Source organism: Chlamydomonas reinhardtii, chromosome 10, assembly GCF_000002595.2.
Source record: "Chlamydomonas reinhardtii strain CC-503 cw92 mt+ chromosome 10, whole genome shotgun sequence".
NCBI lineage: Eukaryota > Viridiplantae > Chlorophyta > Chlorophyceae > Chlamydomonadales > Chlamydomonadaceae > Chlamydomonas > Chlamydomonas reinhardtii.
Window position 1 is genome coordinate 3,780,700 of NC_057013.1, and position 23,468 is coordinate 3,804,167.

The following is a 23,468-nucleotide window of genomic DNA, read 5'->3' on the forward strand; positions in this document are numbered from 1 at the left end:
CCAAGGGAGTGTGTGCTTTTGCGGTTTTGCCCGTCTGCCGGCTGCGGTGGGGAGCTGCATCCGCTGCTACCACTGCCCCTATGCCCCATACACCAGGACCTGCGGCAGGCTGCCATGCCTGCCAAGGCCACATCTGCGCGCCTTTCCCAGTGAGCAATGGCAGCTGTCGGCCACACCCGCCTGAACAACCTGCCCTGGAACTGCTGCCGCCTTCGGGCTTGATAGCGATAAGGAGAGGGGTTCCCAGCCAGGTCCCAGCCATGATCAATGCTTCATGCTACAACGGCGAGCACAACGAACATGTGCCCTGAAACGGCCTGCACATCTCCAACACCCCCACGTGTCTGCACCTTGGTCTGCACCGGCAGTCGCGTCAAAAGCCATTATTTGGTACGGCACACTTGGCTGCCGCTGAGTTCCAATCCTAGATCACTTCCATCTGGTCGCGGCAATTTCATTGGGCGTTCAACATGCTCTGAGCGCGTCTCACATGTCACGTAAGGTATCCACTTGCACGCTGACTATCCTGGCCTTCATGCTGCAATCTCTTGACCTGATTGACACATTGAAGTTAGCAGCGCTATTTCACCGATCAGCTTTTATGATATTACTGCTGCCGCAGAAGCTCTGGAGCAACTAGCTACGGTACCATCATTTGGCGGCCGGAAACGATGACATCCGTCCCGGCTGCAGCATCGCGGCGACTATGCCGGGCTTTGGCTTATACAGTCCAACTCCAACGTTGCCGACATGGTGAACCTTGCATCAGTACTCACACACACGCGTATTATCGTACACTCAAACACAGCATGCTACAGAGGACACTGCTAGTAAACCTAGCAAGTGGCCCGCCCACCCAAAGCTGCTGCAGCTGGGCGGGACGCCACGAACCCTACAGTGCGCTCATTTACCCCGTCTCAACCCCCTACTACTCGTCCACGTCGCCGTCGTCGTCCACCACGTGCTCGTCGTCCATGTCGTCATCCCGCGCCTGCCCGTTGGCGGCGGCGTGGCGGGCGGTCCCCTCCGCTCCTTCCGCCCGAGCCGCTCGGCCGCCTTGTCTGCCCGTCGCCGCCTTCGGGCTGGGTGCAGACACCGTCCTTTCCAATTCTTCGTCATAGTGGTCCTCGTTGTAATTCGCAATGCTGCGCGCCCGATTGGATTTGCGCGGGCTCGATGCCGTCATTGCCGCCGCAAGCGTGCTCCCGGTGCCAGATGCACCGCGCCCGCTCCCGCGCCCGCGCCCGTGTCCGCGGCCGCCCTCGGCGCCGTCAGGTCGGCTGCCCCGGCCCCGGCCCCGGCCCCGGCCGCCCCGGCCACGCCCGCCTCGGCCGCCCGCTGATCCCGGCCTGCCGCCCCGCACGGTGCTGTCCTCGTGCTGGGAGTCGGTGCGGGCACGGGGGCCATAATCCGAGCCGTCCTCCGCCTCCCCCTCGTCCTCCTCGCTTGCACTGGTGGAGCGGATGCGCTTGCGGCCACGCCCGCCGCGGCCGCCACGGCCTCCAGCTCCATCACCTCCAGCGCACCCACCGCGTCCGCCACCTGTCCGACCTCCGGCCATGGCAGTAAGCCCGACGGCTGGCTTGTTACCGGCACGCGGCTTTTTGGGGCTCATTGTGGGGCCTGCGCTCCCACCTGCGGAAGAAGTGCCCGCGGCCGCGGCAGCCGAGCCTGCCGCGGCAGCGGTGGCACCAGCAGCGGCCGGGGCCAGGGCAGCGGCGGACCTGCCGACCGGGCTTGCCTGCGCCTTGTAGGCCCCGGGGTACAGCGTGCGGAACTGCTCGACGGCGCCGCTCATGGCGATGAGCAGGCCCTGCAGGGTGCGCGGGTGTGCATGTTGTGTGTTTAAGGAGACAATATGCGCGCAGGTATGTAATCAAAAGGGCCTCGCAAGTTGGCAAAGAAAGCATCGCTGAAGTCACGACACCAACCCTCCGGCAACAACCGGACACCAGCTCAAGGGCAACCATACAAGCCTGAAGCTCCAGCCCCATTCGCCACAGGTCCTCAGCTGGCGCACCTGCAGCTTGTCCGAGTAGACGTCGTTGTAAGGCTGGAAGTTGGGCGCGTAGGGGTCGCGGGTGGGGATCTTGCGGAAGGCCGCCGCCATGGCCAGACTCTCGTCCACGGCCTCGGGCGACACAAAGTCCACCGCCGTCTGCAGTGCCAAGAAGGTAGGCGTCAACAAGCCTCAGTGTTCAGGGGCCATGGCGTCGAGAAGGAACAGCAGCAACAGTGCTAACCAGTCCTACGGGTAGGAGCGTTCGCTTGTGGTGGTTGTGCATCAGGGTGTGGGTCGTACCGCGCGCGGGGCTGCGGAGTGGCACTGACGTGCGCACAGCTAGTCACCAGGCATGGGCTCACTCACCTTGATGCAGGAGCGTAGGTTGCGGACCTGGTGCGGGCAGCCGCCCGGGATGAACACAGCCTCGCCCTCGTTCTGCTCGAACACCCAGAAGCGGCCCTGGGGTTGGTTTGGGGGTTGGGACGGGAGCAGGTTTGGGCCAGGCTGAGTGCTGACGGCTGCGGCGCGCAGGACAGGCTGCAAGGCACTCTGCCGTTGACCACAACCAGTAGCTTGCCAATGACGTTCGGCTGGAGCGGCTGCGCGGCTCACCACCCATGGCGCGACACTGGACGCACGCGCACAAACTCAAACGGGGACGCGCGCGCGGTCATTCTGCCCACCCAACATCTGCGCGCACAGTCCCGCATCTGTCCCCTTTCTTTGCGCGCTTGACTGCACGCACACAGCAGTGCGCTTGTCCGCTCCCGCACACACACCTCCTGCTCCCGCGCTAGCCCCTGCAGGTGGCGCCTGGTGAGGAAGAACCACTGCTGGAACACCGGGTCATCAACCTGCACGGCACGGCACGGAACGGCAGAAGCAGCACACGTGCGCACGTGACAGGTTAAGCGAACGTGCTGTTGCAGGGGCGCGTTGTCGATGTGGGCGCCCCAGAGCGCACCGCAATGCACGGGAAGCGGGCTGCACCGGCTGCTGCTGCTGCTGCAGCTGCCGCGGCTGTGAGTGTGAGGCTGCAGCCGCCCACCCACGCACCTGCTCCGGGCGGATGGGCTCGCCCTGGTGCTGGAACTCCCCCACGTGGGCCGTCAGGTACCTGCATGGGTAAACAGGCACACACACGTGTGTGTGTGTGTGTGTGTGTGTGTGTGTGTGTGTGTGAAAAAGCAAGGGAAAGACACGGATGTATGTGTACAACAGTCGTGCAGCGCGCAACGCACAACGTGTAACGCAGGTGGGACTGGGATGCTGCCTTTGCCGCGCTAGCTGGCGTGCTAGGCGGCTTGGTAGGAACAAGCCGTGGTTTGCCGCTTGGCCAAGCGAGTCAGGTCAGGCCCCACCTGCGCAGCGCCTCTGTGTCCTCGCCCGGGGCCCAGATCACCCACTCCGCCCCAGCCAGCTTGTACCTGCGGGCGGCGCGGTGCGGGGCAGCGCACGAGGCAGTGTGAGCCCAGGGCCGGAACGACTAAGCTTCAGCCGCTTCAACGATCGAGCATCAACCGCTAACGCGGCACACAGATACGCGTCCAGTTCAGAAACTCGGAAACTGCGCCCACCCGCACCCACCCGGGGTCGTCTGCTGCTGGCAGCTGGTTGCCGCACCGCACCGGCGGCATCTTCTCCCGCCACGCCGCCTCCACCTCGTTATACGCCGCCGCGAAGACCGCTGCCTGCGACTCCGCCGCTTTGCTGCGGCCATCGCCGCCGCCCGCACCCGTCGTGCCGGCCCTGCTAGTGCCGCCTGCGCCTGCCTGTGCTCGGCGGGCATCCACCGCCGCCATGGCGACCTCCTCGGGCGACTGCTTCGGCAGGCCGTAGAGGTCGCGCTCCTCGGCATTGACCTGCACGAAGTTAAGAATGTTGACGGCGTCGCTCATGTCCTGGTGCAGCTTGGTGACCGAGTCGCGCTCCGTGCCCTTGCCATCGTCAAACTCCTGCGGGGGCGGGGTGGAATACAGGTGAAGATGTGATGAGCGGGGTGCGTAACGAGTCGTCTTGGTCAGGCTAGAAAGGGAATGCCCGCTTTGACACAATCTGGACAGAAAGCGAACCAATTATGCATGCAGCATGCAGCGAGCAGGCAGTTCGCGGCTGCCACGCTGCCTGGCGGCAACCACATCCGCATCATGGCCACCGCTCCACGCGCCTCGGGTGTGCCGAAAGCGATGTAGCTCTTGGGCCCCAGGTCTGTGGGGTTGGCGTTGCTGGGCAGCTGCGTGGCCAGGTTGAGCGGCGCCTCGTCGGGGCGGGTCATCCACTGCAGCGGCAGCCCGCGCACCACGAAGTCCTGACGGGCCGGAGGATAGTCCAGGAAGAGGCGTGGCGGAATGGGGTGAGGCAGGTGTGTAAGAAGGGCCCATGGGTAGACACGCTGAGGCAGATGTACTTGTGTAAAATAGCAGCTTGTTTCAGTGTTGCCCCTTTGCTGACATGGGGTCGAAGACCGCAGGTGCACGGTCGACACGCACATGCGCCAGGCGCCCGCAGCATCATGTCATGCGTTCACCCCGCAGACACGGTAGGAGCCACGACCCTGACCTAAGGTCAACGTTATATCGCATTCACCCACCTCCCACTGCTCGGGCAGCACCTCGAAGTAGTCGGAGGAGGGCGGGAAGTCCTTAAGCTTGCCCATGAACTCCTTGGCCGCGGGTTCGGCCGCGGGCTTGACCGCGGGCTCGGTGCGCTTGGGTTCGAAGCCCTGTGCAGCGAAGTGGAGTTATCTTGTCAAATCCAGGGGCACGGCGGCAAGGTGAAGGCCAGCGCAGGGCGGAGCGCAGGCGGGTGTCGGGCAGGAAGAGCGGCCCAAGAGCCATGTCCCCCTGCCCTCGCGCGACCAAGTGCAGGCTCATAGCAGGCGCTTCACGGACTGACATACGGTACGCCGCCGTGCGGCCCCTGGGGGCGCGGCCGCAGCTTCAGTACTTTACCGCTACACATGTGCCCCCACACAAGCAGCCACCCACCTTGCGGAACGCCTTGGCGAAGTCGGCGCCGGACATGTCGTTGACCTGCCGGAAGCCGTCCGCGCAGTTGATGATCTTCAGGGCCTCAGCGCCCTCCCACTTCCTCTTGGCTTCGGCGACGGCAGCAGCCTGAACGGCTGGCCCCTTTTTCTCAGTCTGCTTCATCGCCTGCCTGACTGCCTGCTCCTTGCAGCGCCGAATACCCTCCTCCACGCCGCGAAAAATGCCCTGCGACCAAGCACGGAGGCGCGGCAGTGTTGCTTTGCGAAGACTTAAGCGTGTCCGTTTGTGCTCCAACGCATGCCAACACCACCATTTCATACCACAAACCATTCTGCATTACCGTATCATAGCACGCCACAGAGCCCTGCTAACCTAACGTCATCACGGTGCCCAGCTGCTCACATCGCGCGCTCCCTTACCTCGGGGCACCACAGGTCGCCGCGCATGGGGCACTCGCGCACCAGGACCGACTCGCGCAGCGCCCACCGCTCCTGGAAGATGAGACAGTACGGCACGAAGCGCGGCGAGGAGGGCTGCAGGTCCGCTGCCAGCGGCGAGAAGATGTGCCTGTGATTTGATCACGCCGTGTTCAGGGAACGCCGAGAGCGATGTAGGGTCCTAGAAGGGGCTGTAAGACCAAGACGGCAGGTGCGCAGTATCCGTCAGGCACAGGGGACTAGCGATGGTGGAAAGGGGAACGACATCGCAGCTTCAGCCGCATGGAAAGCCTGTGGGACTTACGGCGCGTGGCCCTGAGGGTTGACCATGCCCGGCAGCCACCAAGGCTTGGCCAGGCGCACGTCCTGTTCAGGCAGCACGTAGCGGCCCCAGGCCACCACCTTGCCCGGCGGAACCGCCTGGCCCGGCCTGTACAGCCCAATGCCTGTGTGGTTACACGTGCGGGCCGGGCAGCAGCGCTTCAATGGCCACATCAACTGAGACGGGTTGCAACCAGGTGTGTACAGACATGACAACGGGGTAATGGCATGCGCGAACGGGAACTTGGCGGCAGCGACACGTACCGAGCTCGGCCGCCGCCACCTCGCTGCCGCAAGCCTGTATCACGATACTGTGCTCCGCCCCGTCCCGGGCCTGAGGCTGCTGCGCTTGCTGCCGCTGCTGCTGCAGGCTTTGTCTCTGCTTCCACGCCTGCAGGCGCCGCAGCGCAGCCAAGGCCTGCTGCTGGGCCGTCTCCCGCTGCTTGGCGGAGCCAAAGAGCTCTGGGCGCAGCACTGTCTCCGAGAGGATGACCAGGTGCGGGCTCCAGAACGACTGCGAAACGCTGGGCGCCGCCGCCGCTGCAGCAACACGCTGCCCTGCAGCACACGTAGCAGCTGCCGGCGGCCCGAATTCCTGCACGTGAAACGCGGCGCAAGCCAGTATTGCAGAAGCATGACTACACGTGGCATGCGAAAACGCGTGACATTTGCGGATGCATGGCTTGATGGGCAGTAGCGCACCAACTCACTGACACTGGCGACCTGCCCGCACCTGCTCCGCGCGCAGCACCACCGCATGGAAGGGCTTGCGCATGAAGGTGTGCAGCTGGACGTGGCCCCTGCAGCCCTCCCATGGGCAGCGCGGCTGCGCCGGCTCGCCGCCGGCCGTTGTCGCCGCTTCGGCCGGGCCCTCCGCGCAGCACTGAAGGCAGAACTCCTTTTTGCAGCCGGCGCTGGTGCAGCACCTGCGGCGACAGAGTGGCAACACGGGTCACCAGCAGGAGTAGCCAATTCACGTGCGACACGTGCCCAAGCTCTCTGCTGCAGGCTCAAGAAGGTAACAAGACCGCGTTTCAAGAAGTTGGCTTCACGAGCACTCATCGCTGCTCACCAGTACATTGCGGGAATTGAGGTACAGCACAGGTCGCAGACGGTGCGGTTCTTCCTCATGTCGACCTGTGGGGGTGCCGAAGAGTTTGAGGGTGCAGCTGGATTTCACTACTGCACTCATGCTTTCCGCCGTCAGGGCGCGTCAACAGGCTACCTGCCTGCAAGCCAGTCAGCAATGTCTCGGTACAGTGACTCCAACGTTGTATCAGCTGCGCAACCTTGCCTTGACGTTGCTATTTGATTGTTGGGTTTTGGAAAGATGCTGCTCACTACGGGACTACGGCAACCGGCCCCTTACCCTGTCCCATCCTACTGATGTTTTTTCTCCATCCATCCACTCAATAAACGTACTTGCCGGGGCATTGACGCCCTGGCCCCATTCCATAAAATGTCGCAACATCCGGAAGGCAGACGCACTTACCTCCTTCACGTCCTCGAGCGCCTTGCCCGCCTGCGCCAGCGCCGCCCGCTCCCGGTGCAGATAGGCTCCCAGCGCCCCGCCCTGAGGCAGCAGCGGGCCGGCAGCGCCCGGCGCACCGCTGCCACCGCGTCCGAACAGGTAGCGCAGCGCGTGGCGAGCCATGTCCTGTCGTTATGGCAGGAAACACGCAGGACTGTGTGTGGCGGGCCAAGCGCTACGTCATGCCGATTCCACACATGGTCCAAGTGCGGCCCGAAAACTTGTAAGCGCGGCTTGCATGTAGCTTGCTGGCACTGACAGCCATGCCCGACACGTCACCATGCACCAAACCTTGCTGATCTTGCGGACTACACACCTGGCGCATGTCCAGGGTGGTGCGGAGTCGCGGCAACTTATGGCGGCCGAAGCCGGGGAGGTCCACGCAGCGTTTGCAGGCGCAGAGGCGGCGGCACTTGAGGCACTTGGCCATGACCTCGGTGTAGGCCATCTGGCCCGAAACGCCCAGCTTCGTCTCGTAGCAGCTGCAGGCAAGATCCGAAGGGGTTCTGACCAGACGCGTACTTTCAAGTGCGTAAATGCGAATGCGAATGCGAATACGAGTGCAGACGGCAGCGTACTTGTGCACCAAATAGCGGCACACAGCGAGCTGCAACCGGATTCTTGCCGGTGTTTTCTTTCCGGGTTTCTGCACAGGTCACTGCGCACGTGCTTTGCAATGACGCATCGCACGGGCCGCAGCCGGGGCGCCACGCACGGGCTCACCTGCTGCAGAAGCCAACGATGCCGCACCACTCGCACGGCGCGGCGATGAAGGTGGCGTCACACGCGTGGCACGACTTGGACACCGACAGCTTGTCCAGCTGACCCGGCTCCTTCGCCAGCGCCAGGTCTGTCTCGCACAGCAGCCTCGGGCGCTTGCCGTCAGTATGCCCGACCCTCATGCCGTGGTGTATCTGCAGCTTGCCGCCTGCCTTCCATCGCTGGCCGTTCTGCATTAAGCGATGCAATTACACGAGGCGGAGTTGCCATTGATGCAAGCAGCGTGTGTGCAGAGAGAGGCGTCGCACAGGACACACCGGCACGCGGTACGAACAACAAAATTAGCATGCAAGGATGCCATGCAGTATAGCTAAGGCTTATATACCGCACTCACTCCGTAGAAGAGCTCCTGCGCCGGGAAAGCTGGGTACACAGCCCCACCCTCCACCGCCACACGCCCGTCCTGCGGAGGCCCTTGGGCCTCCACGGGATTCGGCCAGACGGTCAGTGGCAACAGTGCGCCCGGGGGTAGGCCGATCACCCAGCCTACGCTTGGCACAGCTGCCCGGGCCACCGCTCCAAGCCTGCCGGGCTCGCCAGGCTGTACCAGCGCCACAGGCGCGGCCCGGCCGCCTGCGGCCGCAGCAACCACCACCGCTGCGGCCGGCGCCAATCTGCCGGTTTGCCTTTCAGCCTGAGCTGCTGCACCTGGCGGCGGCGGCAGCGGTGGTGGTGGCAGGGCCGCCGCCGCATCGCCGGTGGTGCGGCCCCTGAGGCTGTCCTCCTCCTCCTCATCGCGTCCTCGCCGCGGCTGCTGCTCCACCCCGTCCTGGTTGTCACTGTCCGAGAGGAGAACGCGACGATTCGGCCGGCGTCTCCAGCCCTCGCCCTCGCCGTCGGACTCGTCGTCCTGAATGTAGCGTTTGGTCGGCTTGTGCTCCCGCCTCGGCCTTTGCGACACGCCGCCCTCCGCCGTGCGCTCCCCGATGCGGCCGCTGCTGTTGGTGTCGGCGGCTCTGGAGGCCTCATGAGCGGCCGCGCTGCGCGTGCGAGGGCCTGCCACTTCGGTGCGGGGCCCGGACGGTTCAGCAGCAGCGGCATTCTGGTCTGCCACGTGCGGGCTTACGCGTCGCGATCCTGTTGCCGGGCTGCCGGAATGGAGGGCCTCGTGCCGCTGCTGTCGCTGTTGCGGCTGCGGCTGTGACTGCCCCTCCGGCGCCGGCTCCAGCTGTGCCGCAGGTTGGCTGGGCGGCTGCACCCGCGCGTGCGGCTGGGTCTGTTGTAGCTGCGGGTGTGGCAGGTGCAGCTGTGGTGGCGGAGGTGGTAGGGGCTGGCGCAGTGCGTCCGTGCTAGGAGACTCTTCTGGTGGTGAGCCCTGCGATGAGCCACGAGAGTTGTCCGAGCAGGCTGCGGACTGCGAGGGAGTCCCTGCCAGCTGCTTCCGCCGCAAAGTGCCCGCGCCGTTGCGCGCACCATGACTCAGTGGTGGCAGGCTGCCAGGGTGCGGCGGCGGCTTGCCCAGCGGTCCTGCACCTGCCGCGGCAGCCGTAGCAGGTCCCGCAGCCACAGCTTCAGCGCTGCGTGCCGATGTGCTGGGTGCAGCTTCTGCAACACTTGCGGCAGCTGTTGTAGTCGGGGCCGGTGCCGCGAAAGCCACGGCTGTGACGGCTTGGGCGGGTGCAGACACCGGCGCCATGATGCCGGATGCGTCAGTCCGCGTGGGGTGCAGTGCAGCCGGGCCCCCGGCATCGGCGAAAGGCGGCCCGGACGGCCCTGCCCCGGCCGGCCCCAGCAAAGCTGCCGCAGCCACCGCAGCCGCAGCACCGACAAAGGGGGCAGCGGCTGGGCACGCCACTGCCGGCAGCGGCACCAGCACACCGGGTGATGCCGAGGCGCTGCCGGGCAATGCCGAAGATGCCGCGCCCGCCGCCAGCACGCCACCATCCCGAGCCATTGCGCGCCGGGTCTGCACGCCCGGCGAAAGCACCTGGGACCTGGCGTCCTGGGCCTGCGCTCCCGCCCGGGGCACACCGGTGTTGCCTGCGCCTCGGCCGCCTCCACGAGGATTGGCGCCACTGGGGCCGGCGCCACCTGCACCTGCGCCTGCTGCCCCAGAGCCACCAGCGCCGCCAGGTCCATCGTGGACCGGGCCTTGCGGGTTGCCAGTGGCAGGCGAGCCGCCGCCCGCCGCCCCCCCTGCGCCGCCTGGCGGGGCCGGACCCGGGCCAGCTGCCCCCGACCCGCCAGTGTTGGCAGACACGCCGTCCAGCAAGCCCGGATGTGCCATCAATGCCAGCATGACGTTGGCGTTGAAAGCTTGGTCGACGAAGTACGCCGTTCTCTTGGGCAGCCCACCTGGCGCGGCCGCTGCTGGTAAGAGGCTTGTGCTCAAGCGCTGCATGAACTCGAGTTTGGCCACGTACGGTGCGACGCCCGCTCGCGATTGCGACATAACCTCATTAATCAGACGGCGCAGCTCTGCTGCTGTGGCCGCTGACTCCGGGTCCTGTGCGGCTGCATCGGAGTCAGCATCCTCGGCGCCGGTGCCCGGCCCGGCTGAGAACGCAGTCATCATCAGGAGCGATAATCCCATGGAATGAAGCGGCCCCATCAGGGACTCATCAAACAGGGCCTCCGGAAGCTGAAAAATGCGTGTGCCGCCCGCATGCGCCGCGGCCTCCATGCGCGGGCGCTTGGCGGGTGGCCCGGCCCCTGGATCGTCCGACGCCAGCTGCCTGCCGGCTGCCGCTACCGCCGCACCAGCATTGACATCAGGCGCTGGAACAGGTGGTACGTAGGGCGCAAGCTCCATCCAGCCGGCTGCAGGAGGAGCCGCCGACCGCCTAGCCGGGCTGAGGGCCTGCGACATCTGCTGTATCTGCTCCGGTGAGGCCCGCTGCACTGGCACTAGCAGCTCCGTATCCCCGCACCCGCCGCTGCCGCTGGCACGGCTGTTGCTCCACTGCTGGCGGCGCGCCAGGTTCGAGAGGATGCCAACCAGTTCATTGCCTGCGCGGTCCCGGGCCGCAGCATCATCCACAGCATCCTCCGGAGCAGCAGCGGCGACACACGCTCCCCTGGCACCTCCAGCTGCCTGCGGCTGCGCGGCGTCCAGGCCGCCCTGCCCCGCTGCTCCTGCAGCAGCCCACTGCCCTGCAGCCACGAGCGCATCCGCGGTAGCCTCGTGGCCACCTGCACCAGCGCTGCCCAGACCGGCCGCCCGTTCGGCGCCCAGCACAGCAACCGCCCTGGACGCGACCGACCGCTGCCGCAGAGCTGGCAGCCCGTCTGCCGGCGTGCTGTCGTTCGACTCCGCTGCTGAAGCGGGGGAGCGCTGCTGGGGAATCGCAGCGGCTGCTGCTCCGGCACCCCCCTCGCCTGCATTCGCCGTGGCTACCTCAGCCTCGGCCTGCGCCTCGGCCTCGGGCACTGCGGCTACAGCTGTGACTTCCGCAGCCTCAGCACCGCCAGGGACCGCAACGTGTGGCGCAGGCGTGGCCGCAACAGACGCCAGGGCATGCGTGGGCGCGTACCCGTCGTCCCCGGTCCCCGAAGCTGCAGCCGAGACGGTTGTGCGGAGAGACGGCGGCACGCGGGGCAGGAGCTCGTCGTCTGCAGCGCCGGTGGCTGCCTGCGTCGCCGCTGCAGCCTCGGCAGCGGACGGAAGCGCGGCTGCCCCTGTGGCAGGCGCGCCTGCAGGAGTCCGGACCCCCTGTTTGCTCAGCGATGCCGAGGCGTTCGCGCCCTCCCCTGTTGGACGCCGCCGCGCGGTTGCACGCAGCGAGCCCTGCTCCTCAGCGCTGACAGCCATGTCCTCCTCCGGTGCCGCTGTCTCAAGCAGCTGGGCGGCCCCGTGTGCATCGGCAGGAACACCCGCCTCCTCCGGTCCTTCCTGCCGGGCCTGCGTATACAATTTCACACGTAGTGATACATAGTGACGGCACGGTCCAAGTGGAATGTCAGCAAGAGCCCAACAGGTGGTGCAGGACCAGATTAGCACGCGACATGGCAAGACGGCGAGCAGGAATGCAACGCGAGTGGTGTCCTGGGCTGCAAGGCTAGTGGGTTCCGGGGCTGTCGCCATGTACGCACCTCGATGGGCTGGGTGGGCACACCACCACCAGACAGCACGGCCACCGAGTTGCCAGCCATGTCTCCATCACCTGCAACTGCTATCGCCGCCGCCCCAGCCACTTCTGCCCCACGCACCCCTGCTGCAGCTATTCCCGCAACAGCCACAGCCGTGCGTGAGCCCGCTCCTGCCCCTCCGCGTGCTATGGTGCTGTTGGGCGGAGAAGCTGTTGGCACTTGCGTTGCTGGTAGCAACGGTGGCGGTAGCGGCGGTGGCGGCGGTGCCGCTGCTGCAGCGGCTGCCTGTGAGGCAGCTGTGGCATTGCTTTGCAGTGCGCTCCGCGGATCAGCAGCTGCCTCCATTACCGCCTGCCCCATGACGCCGGCTGCCGCGGCGGCCTTTGCTGTGCCAGCCCGGGTTGCCCCGCCGGATGCGCCCGATAGCGGCTGGGACAAAGCCGTGGTGGCCACTGTGGCTGCAGGGCTCCTTGCGCCAGGGCCCGAGCCCGCCGTGTCCTGGCGCGAGGCGGAGGGGCGCACCACCAGTGGCCGCGCCAGGCGCAGCTCCAGCCGGTCGTGGGCGGTGCGAACCACTGCGAGCAGCTGCATGCGGTTCAGCGGCCCCGGTCCCTCCGGGCCGCAATAGAGGTGCATGGCGCCGTCGTGCGGCCTGACCTCCAACGTCCGCCACGGTAGGTCCAGCACGTCTGTGCCGTCTACCACAGCCTATGGACAAGGATAGGACAAAGGGTGACGAAGCAATACGGTGCAAGTCATACCCTGGGAAGATACAGTAGCTGATTGCGCGTGAAGCTTGAATGCGTCAGGCTAACGTACTTCTTGCACGCAGCCGCCATCTTACACTGCAGCGTGGCGGCCTACACCCTTTGTCATGCGTAGGAACGTGGAGCTGTCAAGCTGCCTTACCGTCACGCTGACGGACTGCGGCAGCGCCTCAGTGATGTTGGCTGGCAGCAGCAGGTACTTGCGGTTGTGCTTGATGTGGACGGCCGCCTCCAGCACACCCTGCGATTTTGCATGCGCAGCAAGCATTATGCGGCAAGCAGATGTGCCGCAAGGCACTTATGGTGTGTGAGCCGTGGTGAAGCACCCGCCAGCAGCTTAATTGCAACACCCACATACTGACCTCCATCGGCCAGGTGGGTCCCGGCGGCTGCACGCCAGCATTACCGCCAGCACCTGCAGCTGCAAGCAAGCCGTCAGGCGCCTGCTCGCCGGCGGCTCCGCCGCTTGCTGGCGGACCTGCAGGAAGTTGTTCCTGCTCCGGGGCAGCTGCCTGTACCGGCACAGATCGCGGCATGTTGACGCCGGCGTGCGCACAATGAGCGTCCGCTTTTGCTGCCGCATCTGCCGGCATCGTGGGCCCCACAGCTGGCTCCACGTGCTCCAGTGCCTCAGCCGCTACCACCCGATGTCCGGGAGCGGCGGCCTCGCGTTCCACGTTGCCGCCGTCGTGTGCTACCGGCCCAGGCGGCTCCTGTGTCGCCACCGGCACGACCTGCGGCTGTGGCTGTGGAGGAAGATGCGCCTCAGCCTCCGGCTCAGGCCGCAGCAGCTGCGGCGGCTGCGCCTCCGCATATCCCTCCGCCTCCAGCTGTGCCAGAGCCGCCGGCTGCGGGCCCTGATCTGGCACAGGTGCCCTGCTAGCGCCCTCCGTAGTTGCGCCGACTGTCTGTGTAGCTGCAGCCGAGCTGGCGTCCACCGGCACGTCGCGACTCTGCACGGCGGCCTGCCCATCCGGGCCCGCCGAACCCCAAGCAGCAGCCACAGCTGCGCTGCCCGCAGGCGCAGCCAGCGACGCAGCGGCACTTGGCCCGGCCGGGTGCACAGGCGCTGCAGACGCCAGCGCGCCTGAGGCTTTGACCGGAGCAGGAGCTGCAGTCAGCTCCTCTTGAGGCGCCGGCATTGCCTGCGCAGGCGGCTCTGCCGCAACAGTATGCCGTTGGGCGGGTTCGTGCCCGGCGCACGACGCGGCGGGCGTAGCCATGGGTTGCGCCGCCATGGCTTCGGGAGGCACCGCTGCAGGAACTTCAGCCGGCGCAGCGGCGTCCCGCGCAGCATCTGCGCCCGCATCCGCGCCCGCATCCTCTGTGTGAGGCGGCTGCTGCGGTTGCTGCGGCGCCGAGGTGCTGAGGAACAGCTTGAGCACGTGCTTCTTACGCGGCAGGCCGGACGCCTCCCACCGCTGCACCCACATGTCGCTGAAGTCCTCCAGGTGGCGGCAACTGACCCGCCGCACGGTGGTGCTCTTGGCCTTGTCCACAGTGGGTATGTTCTTGAGGTGCTTGATCTCCACGCCGTTCTTGTAGACCTGACCGGCACATGCACGTTCACAGGAGACCATTATCAGACGACGGTGAAGTAAAGCAGGCATGTTCTGTGCACAGCATGCGTGGTGGTGAGAGCAGTTTGCAAGAGTAAACAACATCATCAGCGTAAGTCGGTCAGCGTCAATGAGCAGCCAGCCGTGCGAAACAAACACATCACCTGGATCTCGCAGGAGTTGCTGCCCTTCTTTGGCTCGAAGCCCTGTACCTCCACATCCAGGAATTTCAAGTCACCTATCTTCGCAGCAGCACCGGGCGTCGCCTCCCTGCCGTCAGCGGTAGCCGCTGCCCCTGGCGATCCGCTCACGATGCGCGCAGAAGGCCCTGGCGATATGGAGGCTGACACGCGCGCCTGCGCCGGAGACTCGGCTTCCACGCCTGACTGGTGTCCTCCTGACCCCACACTGCCGCCAGCCGCCCTGCCGCCCAAAGCTACAGCTCCACCAGACAACTGGGCTGCTGCGTGGCTCCCAGACCGTGTTCGAGGTCCGCAGGCGCCCGCGGGGCCCGCAACTTCGGCGTCCGTCGCCGACCTGGCTGCCAGCCCTGTCCCAGCTTCAGCAGCAGCCTCAGCGAGATCCGGCACGGGGGCGGCGCTAGCTGCAGCTTCATCTGAAGCCAGAGCAACATGCCCTGCAGCGCCCTGCACCCCTGCAGCCGTTGTGGGCCCCTGCTGCGTCTGCTGCAGCTGCTGTGTCGGTGCCTGCACCTCCGGTGGCGCCGCGGCGGGGTCCCGCGCCGGCACAAGCGGGCCCTGCGCGGTGTGCTCCTCACTCGGGTCGAGCGCCCTAGCACCCGCACGCGCCTCGCCGCCGCTTGCAGCGGACTGCGTGGCAGCCGCGCGGCGGGCAGCCCTGGCCGCGCGCGCATCGTTGCTGGCGGCAGGCGGAGTACCACGCGTTGTCGTGCTGGTGGCCTGGGCCGCGGGCCCTGCTGTTGCAGCGGCCTCTAACCCAGCTCGAGCGTTTCCAACGCCGCCAGCGCTAGCTCCTGTTGTCTCAGCAGCAGCAGCAGCAGCTGCAGACTGGCCGGCACCCTCGGCTGGCGCTGAAGAGGCCGAATGCTGCTCTTTGGAGCTCATATAGAGCGTGACCACGTCGCGGCCCGCCGAGGCCGCTACGTGCTGCGGCGCCTCTGCCGTCTGGCGGTCCAGCCTCATCAGCCAGCACCCCATCAGGTTACACGAGCGCAGCTCCGCCGGCTTGATTTGGTACGCCGGAACGCTTGCGGCTGCATGACTCTTGGCTTTTGTGAGCTCCGCGACAACAGTGTCGCGCAACGGCACGTCATCCAGCACCACCTGCATGCAGAGTCAAACGTGGCGCACGTGCGACTGGTCAGGAAAACAGACTCATAAGGAAAACAGCTGAGTGTCAGCACTGAATGGCCGGGATTCCGGCAAAATCACATACGCAGACGCTTGGCTTGAGTTGTTTTGTTTGTTTTCTGTCTTGTGCTTGCCTAGAGGTGGATCAGTGGGCCACCCTCTGGCCCTGCGATGTTTTGGTCAGGAGTGACCTTGCTGAGGTCACCGGTGTGGTTCAGGGTTGATGCGCAAGTAATTGTGGATTCTAGAGCAGGCGTGCGCTCTGGGCAGGAGGTGCGCGTGGTGGCGGCAGCGTAAGCCTGGTGTGCCTCGCTGGTTGTCCCGCGTACTTGATCACGAGACTTGAGGAGGCAAACATGGAAAACGTAGTCACACACACACACACACACACACATACACACGCACACACACACACACACACACCCGCCCGCCCGCCCGCCCGCATAGACACACACACGCACACACACGCACACACGCACACACACGCACACACACACACACACACACACACACACACACACACACACACACACACACACACACACACACACACACACACACACACACATACACACACACACACGTACGCGCACATGGGTATGACGCCAGTTTGATTTGTCCACGTGCTCCTCCGTACACACCTAACTCTTGTGCCCATCCGCGCCAATTCACATGACCCTCTGGCTGGCCGAAATCGCGTGGCATGTTTCCTCATCAGACAATTCAGTTATCGAGCTCAGCTTCACACCAGTAGCCTTGTCAGTTATACGTTACATCCGCGGACTAGTGCAGCATGTGCCAAGAAACTAACGCAATCCCACGTACCTGCAGTTGTAGATGCTCCGGCAGGCCCGGCAGGCGCGAAGCCGGTATCAGCAGGCCGCGCTTTTCGTGTGTATGCAGTGGCTTTGCCGGAAAGGGCTCTGCGGGCGCAGCGCTGGGGGCTGGGGCGCTAGCGGCCGGGGTGCTGGCATCATCTGCCGCTGCCGCCAACTGGCCCGCCCCTCGTACTGCGGCTGTGCTGCCCACTTCAGCGGCAGCCAGGGCACCCGCTGATGCTTGTTGCGCAGCTCGCACCGCTGCTACAGTGCGCGCCGTGGAGGCGGACGCTGCCGCCGCCGACCCTGTTGCCGTGCGCGTCGCCGTCCCGGGCAGCCTGTCCGCTTGTGGCGCTTGCAGGCTTGCAGTGCCAGCGATTGCCGCCGCCGGGCCTGCTGCTGCACCGGCTGTGCTGCGCGTGATGCGTGTATGCACCGACGCGCCGAGTGGCTCACTGACGGCAGCGGCAGCGCTTGCGCTGGCTGCACGCGCGCCCTTCCCCAGCCGCTGATGAATGGGACCAGACCAGGTCTTCGACTGACGGAGAGTGCTGCCATCTGCTACTGCTTGCGCAATGCTGTCCAGGAAGATCCGGTTGAGACCTTCGGTAGGCGGCCTGGTCACGCCCTTGCGCTGCCGTGATGGCGAGGTGGGAGTCGGCTCTGACGGCTGTGGCACGGGCGCTGCTACAGGCGCTGCAGCTGTGCGCTGTGCTCGTACTACTCCTGGCGCCAGGTCCTTCGGTGCCTGCTGGGAACTCTTCAGGACCGGCTGACTGCTGCTGCTACGCGTCATAGGCGCTAGTGGAGGTTGTACAGCAGCCGACAGCGGCAGCAATGGTAGCAACGCCGGCGGCGCCGGCTGCACGCTTGCTGCTAACGCTGCGTTGCCTGCAGAGTACTCGATGCGTACCCGCTTGTTGGCCGCCTTGGTTGCTGCCTTTGTGGCAGCCGCACTGACGCTGCCCACCGGCCCGCCGGTGCCACTGCAACCGCCGGACTCCCGACTGCGCTTGCCGGCTGACGTATTCGGTCCTGCCCCTGCAGTAGCAGGCGGGGCCGTGGCTGCTGCAGCTGCATCTCCAATCGCTGGCGGAGGGGCCGCTTTTGGCTGTGCGGCTGGGTTGCTCTTGCCATCCGGTTTGGCCTTTGGAGGCAGTGACGTAAGTGGTGTCGCTGCAGGCGGCATCGCCGGTGCAGTGCCATCGCTACCGTTGCGTGCCCTCCGGCCGGCAGGCCCCACAGCCGGTGCCACTGTGCCGCTTGTGGACGCTGGGCCCGCCCCTGCGGCTGCACTGGGGCTGCTTCCACCCGACCAACTGCCCTCGTCCGACCTCCGGCGGTGAGCGGTTGAGGGCATCTGACCCGCGTCACCATTCAACGCATCGCGCACCGCAGGGTCCAGGCGCGGGCCACCCTTGCGTGTCTGTGCAGCACGCGTGCCTTGCGGGGCTACCCCTGGTTCAGCAGCGTCAGGTCGCGGGTGGAGAGCGTGCATTGTTGGCGGCGGAGCCGGGAGAGCGCCTACCGCGTGTGATGCGTGCGCTGCCGCACCTGGGTCGGCAGCGCCGGCCGCGGGCTGCGGCTCGGGCTGCAAAGCCACTGCCGGAATGCCCTGTGGAGCTCTCGCGGTAGGGCTGCCGGCTGCGGCAGCCACACCGGGCGGCACTCCTGCTGGCGCCACCCCTGGATCTCCAGTAGCCAGGGTGCGGGCTGCCATCTCCTGCTCCTGGTGCCCGTCGCTGTCTACGACAGCGTGCACTGCGTCCGCCGTATCGCCAGCAGCAGTGCCTGTGGGCTGCTTGGACACTGCGGGCGCGACCGCTGCTGCACGAACATCAGCCGATGCACGCATAGCTGGCGGGGCAACCGCAGGGGCGGGCGACGTGTCGACAGCAACCCCGGCCCCCGCAGTGCCGCCAGCAGCCGCGGCTCCCGTGTCTTCGCGGCATGCGAGGTCCACCTCAGCCGCTTTGCTACCTCCGACTGCCGCCACGTGAACCCTGTCCTCCGCCGCCTGCTGTCGCAGCGACAGTGGGCCGCCGGCGCTGCTGTCACTCGCAGCACAGCCGCTTGACTCCACCTTTGCCCCCGGGCCCGCCTGTGCGGCGGCGCCAGCAGCGCGGCTCTCTGCTGCCAAGGGCACGGCCGCAGCGAGCTGCTGCTGCGGGAGCTCACCGGTGAGGGCCGTCGGTGCCTGCAAAGCTGCACCGAGCAGCGGCATGGATTGCTGGCTGGCTGCGGGCTGCGGCAGGCTCTGCTTGGTCGGCCGGGCTTGCAGGTGCGTGGGCAGCTGTGGCTGCTCCTTCAGCGGCGACCCTGGCGGTACTCCTGTCTGCCGACTGGGGCCTGCCGCCGCCCTTGCACCGGGCCCCGCCAGTGCTGCGCTCATTTCGGCGCAGGCGCTGTCATCCCGCAACAGTGACATGTGCATGGCCGTGGCTACCGCCGCCGTTCCGCCCACTGCTGCGAAGGCGCCAGCAGCACTGGGCGGTGCCGCGCACTCCCGGACCACCTCCACCTCGAAGTCATCATCCGTATCGCCCGCGGCACCCGCACTAGGGCGCACCGCCGCAGCAGTGCCACCCCGCCCAGCGACTGGCGCCGTTGCGGCGCCAGCACCCGGCTGCGGCGAAAGCTGCGGCAGAAGCACGGGATGCAGCGCCACAGGTGCGGAAGGTAGTACAGGGCCAGGCACAGGCTCATGCATGGATGCGGGTGCGTGTTCGGGCGCAGGCGCGGGTGAGCGCGCTCGCGGGGACTGGGACGGCGAGTCGTCTGTCGGCGGCAGCACCATGGACGGCGGCACCAAAGGCAGCGGCGCACGGGCAGGTCCTTGCGGTGCTGTGTGCATGCCGCCACCGCGCGCCTGCTGCGGGAGCTGCGCCACTACCGGCACAGCTGCAGGCCCACCAGCGCCGCCTGCTGCGGCTAGGAACGGCCTGTCATGTATGGGGCTCCTGCTTGTGGCGGCAGTGCTGGCCTCAGTCTGCTGCGGCTGCTGCTGCGGCGGCGGCGCAGCCGCCAGTGGATTGATCCGCGACGGGGGCACGGCCAGCGAGAACTGCATGGTGTTGGGATGGAGCTTCAGCGACCAGCCCGGAGGTCCAGCGCCAGAACTCACCGCCGACGCAGCCGTCGGCGAAGAGGCCTGAGTAGCCACGGCTTGCTTGCCCTGGAGGACCTTTGCCATCCAGTTTTTGTTCGGTGACACAGGCGAACCTGGGGCAGCAGGCGATTTGCTTTCCGCCGCTCCTGGTGCCACGGTGGCTGCAGTGCTGGGCTGAGCGGCAGCGACGGCGCCGGCGAGCAGTGCATCACCGTCGCCGTCGGCACCAAACTGGTCACCGTTGTCGTCAACAGCCACTGCGATTGAACGCCTCATCCTAGCACCCGGCCGCGGACGTGTAGGCTGCGGGGGTGCGGCGGGCTCTTCCCTGCTTGCTGCCGCTGCACCTGCCGCCTCCGCCGCGCCGCCAGTTGCCGCTGCTGCTGGGTCACCATTTCTGTTGGTGGCCACCCGTGCAGCCGCCTGAGCAGGTGCATTACCGGCATCTCCTGCAGGTGCAGCATTTGTGGCACCGTCCTGGCGCTCTTGCTCTGCAGCCGTGCCTGACCCGGCAGCCGCTACACCCTTCCGCCCTCTTCCAAATTTTTTCGCGACGTCATGCTTTGGCGCCCCCGTGGGCATTGGTGGCCCCAGCTCCGCCTCCACCTCCTGCTGTGGCGGCGAAGCACCCGCCGCTGCTGCGGCTAACTCAACTGCAAAGGGCTGCCCAGCAGCCGAAGCCCTGGGCAGTGCGTCTGAAGTCCTGCCCGCCGCCTGCGAGGGCCCCGTGGGCACTACATTAGCAGCATTGCCATCAGCTGCGGCCGCGGCCGCTGACGCTTCGCCGCCGGATGCGGGTACAGGAAGAGCGCCCCAGCGGCTACGCCGCGGGAATTGTGCTGGTACGTGGCCTGTGAGATTCTCATCAGCAGCCGCCATGGACATATAAAACTCGCAAGCCGGTGCGTCTGCATTGCTGAGCTGACCAACCCTGTCCGCTGCGGCCTGTCCTAGCCCGCTGAGAGCGCGCCCCGGCTGCTGCGACACCACCGGCGCGCCTGGCTGTAGCACCGGCGGCTCACCCGTGCTGGGCGCCCTGGGTTGCAGCGGCGGCAGGCGTGCCACACTGCGGTCCTGCAGCTGCGGCAGCACGTGCGCTTGCATTGACGCTTGGCGGCTGCCGCTATCGCCGCTGTTCGCCAGTCGCCCTGACAATGCCGCGCTGGCGCTGCCCAGGGGCGTCAGCGATGACGTCCATGCACCGTGCGTCATGTACGGTGCCCGGCTGCCGCGCTGCTGGTGATCGCCAGGAAGCTGCTCCAGTGCTGGGGGCGGCAGGGGCGGCATGCCGTTGCTGTGCTGCCGACGCGGCTCTGACGGACCGGATGGCGGGATGGCGGGCGCTTGACGCTGCGTAGCCGCTGACCCGTGGTCGCCGCTGCCAAGGAGTGCCTGCTGGTGCAGCCGCTGCCAGTCTTGCTGGTGACGCCCGCTGCCAGCACGTGCTGCCACCTGCGCTTCGCCTGCACCCTGCGGCCTCTGGGCTCCTGCGGGCCACACCTCCCCTGATCCGTCAGGCCCTGTGAGCCACTGCCTGCGGATGTCGGCACCCTCGGCATAAGCTCGCGGCGCCTCGTGTCCGTCGTGCTCCTCGTAGGCTGCGACAGTCCTGTTGCCTGGCTGCTGAGTCCGATGGCGGTAATCTCGGTATGCATTGCCCTCGTGCCCTAGCGCTGGCGTGTTGCCCTCAGGCCCGCGTCCCTCGCGCTGCGGCGCGGGCTCGCCGTCCGGCGCCCAGCCCTGCCATGCCGCATCTTGCCCTCCACTGCGACCAGCATCATCGCCCCCACCGCCAACGTCACCATGATCGTGCCGGTCCCGCATCGGAAGCAGCTCATCGACAGGCCTGGGCGCCCACACTGCTGCTGCATCGCTGCCGGCGTGCAAAGCGGGCGAATCCCGCAGGCGGTCACTGTGCCACTGCTCATCGTGTCTGCTGCGATCCTCGCTGCGGGGCCGGACCTCACCAGATTCGTAGTCCTCATGTTTCGGACCGCGCCGTACCTCGCCGTCCAACTCATTGCGGCGTCCGGGGCTGCGGCGTCCGGGGCTGCGGCTCGTGTCGCGGTCTGGGCCCCGGCCTCGCTCGATGTCACGGTCCTGGCTCCGGCCGTATCTGCCGTAGCCGCGAGTGTCTCTCTCGCTGGGAAGGCTGCCACCCCTCCCGCGGTCGCGGCGCTCGTCACCGTTGGCACCGTCCGCGTACTGGCCGCGCCCGTCCCGGCCGCGGTCACCAGCTCCGCCCCGGCTGCCGCTCCTGCCGCCGCCCCGGCCGCGGCCGTGCCGGTCCTCCGCCTGGAGCCCGGCACCCCTGCGGCCGGGTGATTCATCCCTGTCGCGGCTACGGCTGCGATTGCGGGAAGCTGCACTCCTGCTACCGCGCTCGGCGGCCCCGTCTGGGCGACGCTCCCGGCCCCGCTCAAGCAGGTGTTCCGAGCTTCTGTCGGGGCCACGCTCCTGCGCGAGGCCGCGGTCACGCCCTCGGTCACTGTCACCGTCACCGTCGCGACCGCGGTCCCAGTCCTGCTGACCACGGGTGCTGCTACGGTCGCGGCTTCGGACATCGCCCGAAGCTAGCCGGCGCGGCAGATCCCATTGCAGGCTGCTGCCGCCAGCAGCACGGGGCCCCACATCCTGCTGTCCACGTGCACGCTCATCCTGCCGACGCACGCCATGCTTGCCGGGGCTTTGGTACTGGGGTCCGCCCCGGTCCTGAACCGCACCGTGTCCGGCCTCACGCTCACGCCCACTGTCGTGTGGCCTGTCGCGCTCGTGGGAGCCGCCTGGCTGGCGCCCCGGCGACCCCCGGCGCAGCGGCGGTGGCGACTGCGTCCTACGGCCGCCACGTCCATGACCAGACTCGCCGTCACCGCGGGGGTCGCGCCCACGGTCGTAGCCACTCAGCCTTTCTGAACGCTGCACTTCGCGCGGGGCGCCGTCTGAGGGCTGTGCCTGAGCAGTGTCGTGCCGCTCTCGACTATACCCGCCGGGCTGCTCCTGGCGCCCGCGGTCATCAGGCTCCGTTTGTCGCCTGCGCGTGGATTGACGACCAGAAAAGCTCAAGCAGGGGCTTGCCGGTCGTTGGGAGGGGACAGGCGTGAGGTACCGTGACGTAGGGGGTGGGGGGGCCTGACGAGGCCCTTGGCAGTGAGGTCTCGCTCGGCCAGCTTCAAACCGCATGGACAGATGTCTCACCTGGCGTCTGTCATTGCCGGGCGGCTCAGCGCACCGATAGCAGCATTTCGTTTTCACCCCTGGCTTGGGCTGCCCCGTAAGGCCCTGCCTGCAAGCTCCAAAAGCAATACAGCTTTATAAAGATGCTTTCATATGCTTAAGCCCCCCGCTCGAGCTCGGCGACTACATCCCGCCCATCGTGACCCCACTCGCTGGTCCTTTTTACCCCCGCCTGGCATTGCAGCAGCAGCTTGCTGCTGGTAACGCACCTTCCCACTTGAGCACCAAATTAGGGGCTCTGTATGCCACCCACGCACAGCTGCACGCACAGCACAGGCTCGCCGGCTGACTGTCGCCACGCAGCTATACTAGCGCATGTCAAGTCAATAATTTGCTTAGTAGACTGCAGCCATCGTAAGGCAGTAGATATGCTTTAGTGCCTCGGAAAAGCCAAAGATGGCCAGCCTCGGAAAAAGGTACATTCTAGCCATAGGAGTAACCGTAAAGTGTGTTAAGGACGACGGTAGACTGCGACAAGGTTCGGTGCCCTACCAACTTGCGCACCCGTGATGGGGGCTGGCATGGTCTGGTAGTCCAGATGCCGACACGCGCAGCCC

At 66.6% G+C, this 23,468-nt stretch overlaps 1 protein-coding gene across 1 annotated transcript; it reads right to left on the reverse strand.

Annotated features, from left to right (window-relative positions):
* Positions 1 to 137: 137 nt before the first annotated feature.
* On the reverse strand, positions 138 to 23,333 carry CHLRE_10g446850v5 (uncharacterized protein). The gene is made up of 26 exons (XM_043066897.1): positions 23,121 to 23,333; positions 22,873 to 22,960; positions 16,576 to 22,708; positions 14,584 to 15,723; positions 13,223 to 14,407; positions 13,003 to 13,101; positions 12,097 to 12,801; positions 8,399 to 11,905; positions 8,008 to 8,234; positions 7,601 to 7,766; positions 7,246 to 7,410; positions 6,826 to 6,890; positions 6,487 to 6,679; positions 6,018 to 6,348; positions 5,737 to 5,878; positions 5,415 to 5,562; positions 4,993 to 5,220; positions 4,596 to 4,727; positions 4,173 to 4,313; positions 3,593 to 3,960; positions 3,367 to 3,432; positions 3,062 to 3,122; positions 2,785 to 2,859; positions 2,369 to 2,464; positions 2,021 to 2,158; positions 138 to 1,813 (listed from the first exon to the last, which is right to left on the reverse strand). Exons 2-26 carry the CDS (start codon positions 22,884 to 22,886, stop codon positions 929 to 931), a joined length of 16,410 nt encoding a protein of 5,469 aa, XP_042920294.1. The 5' UTR covers positions 22,887 to 22,960; positions 23,121 to 23,333; the 3' UTR covers positions 138 to 928.
* Positions 23,334 to 23,468: the final 135 nt, after the last annotated feature.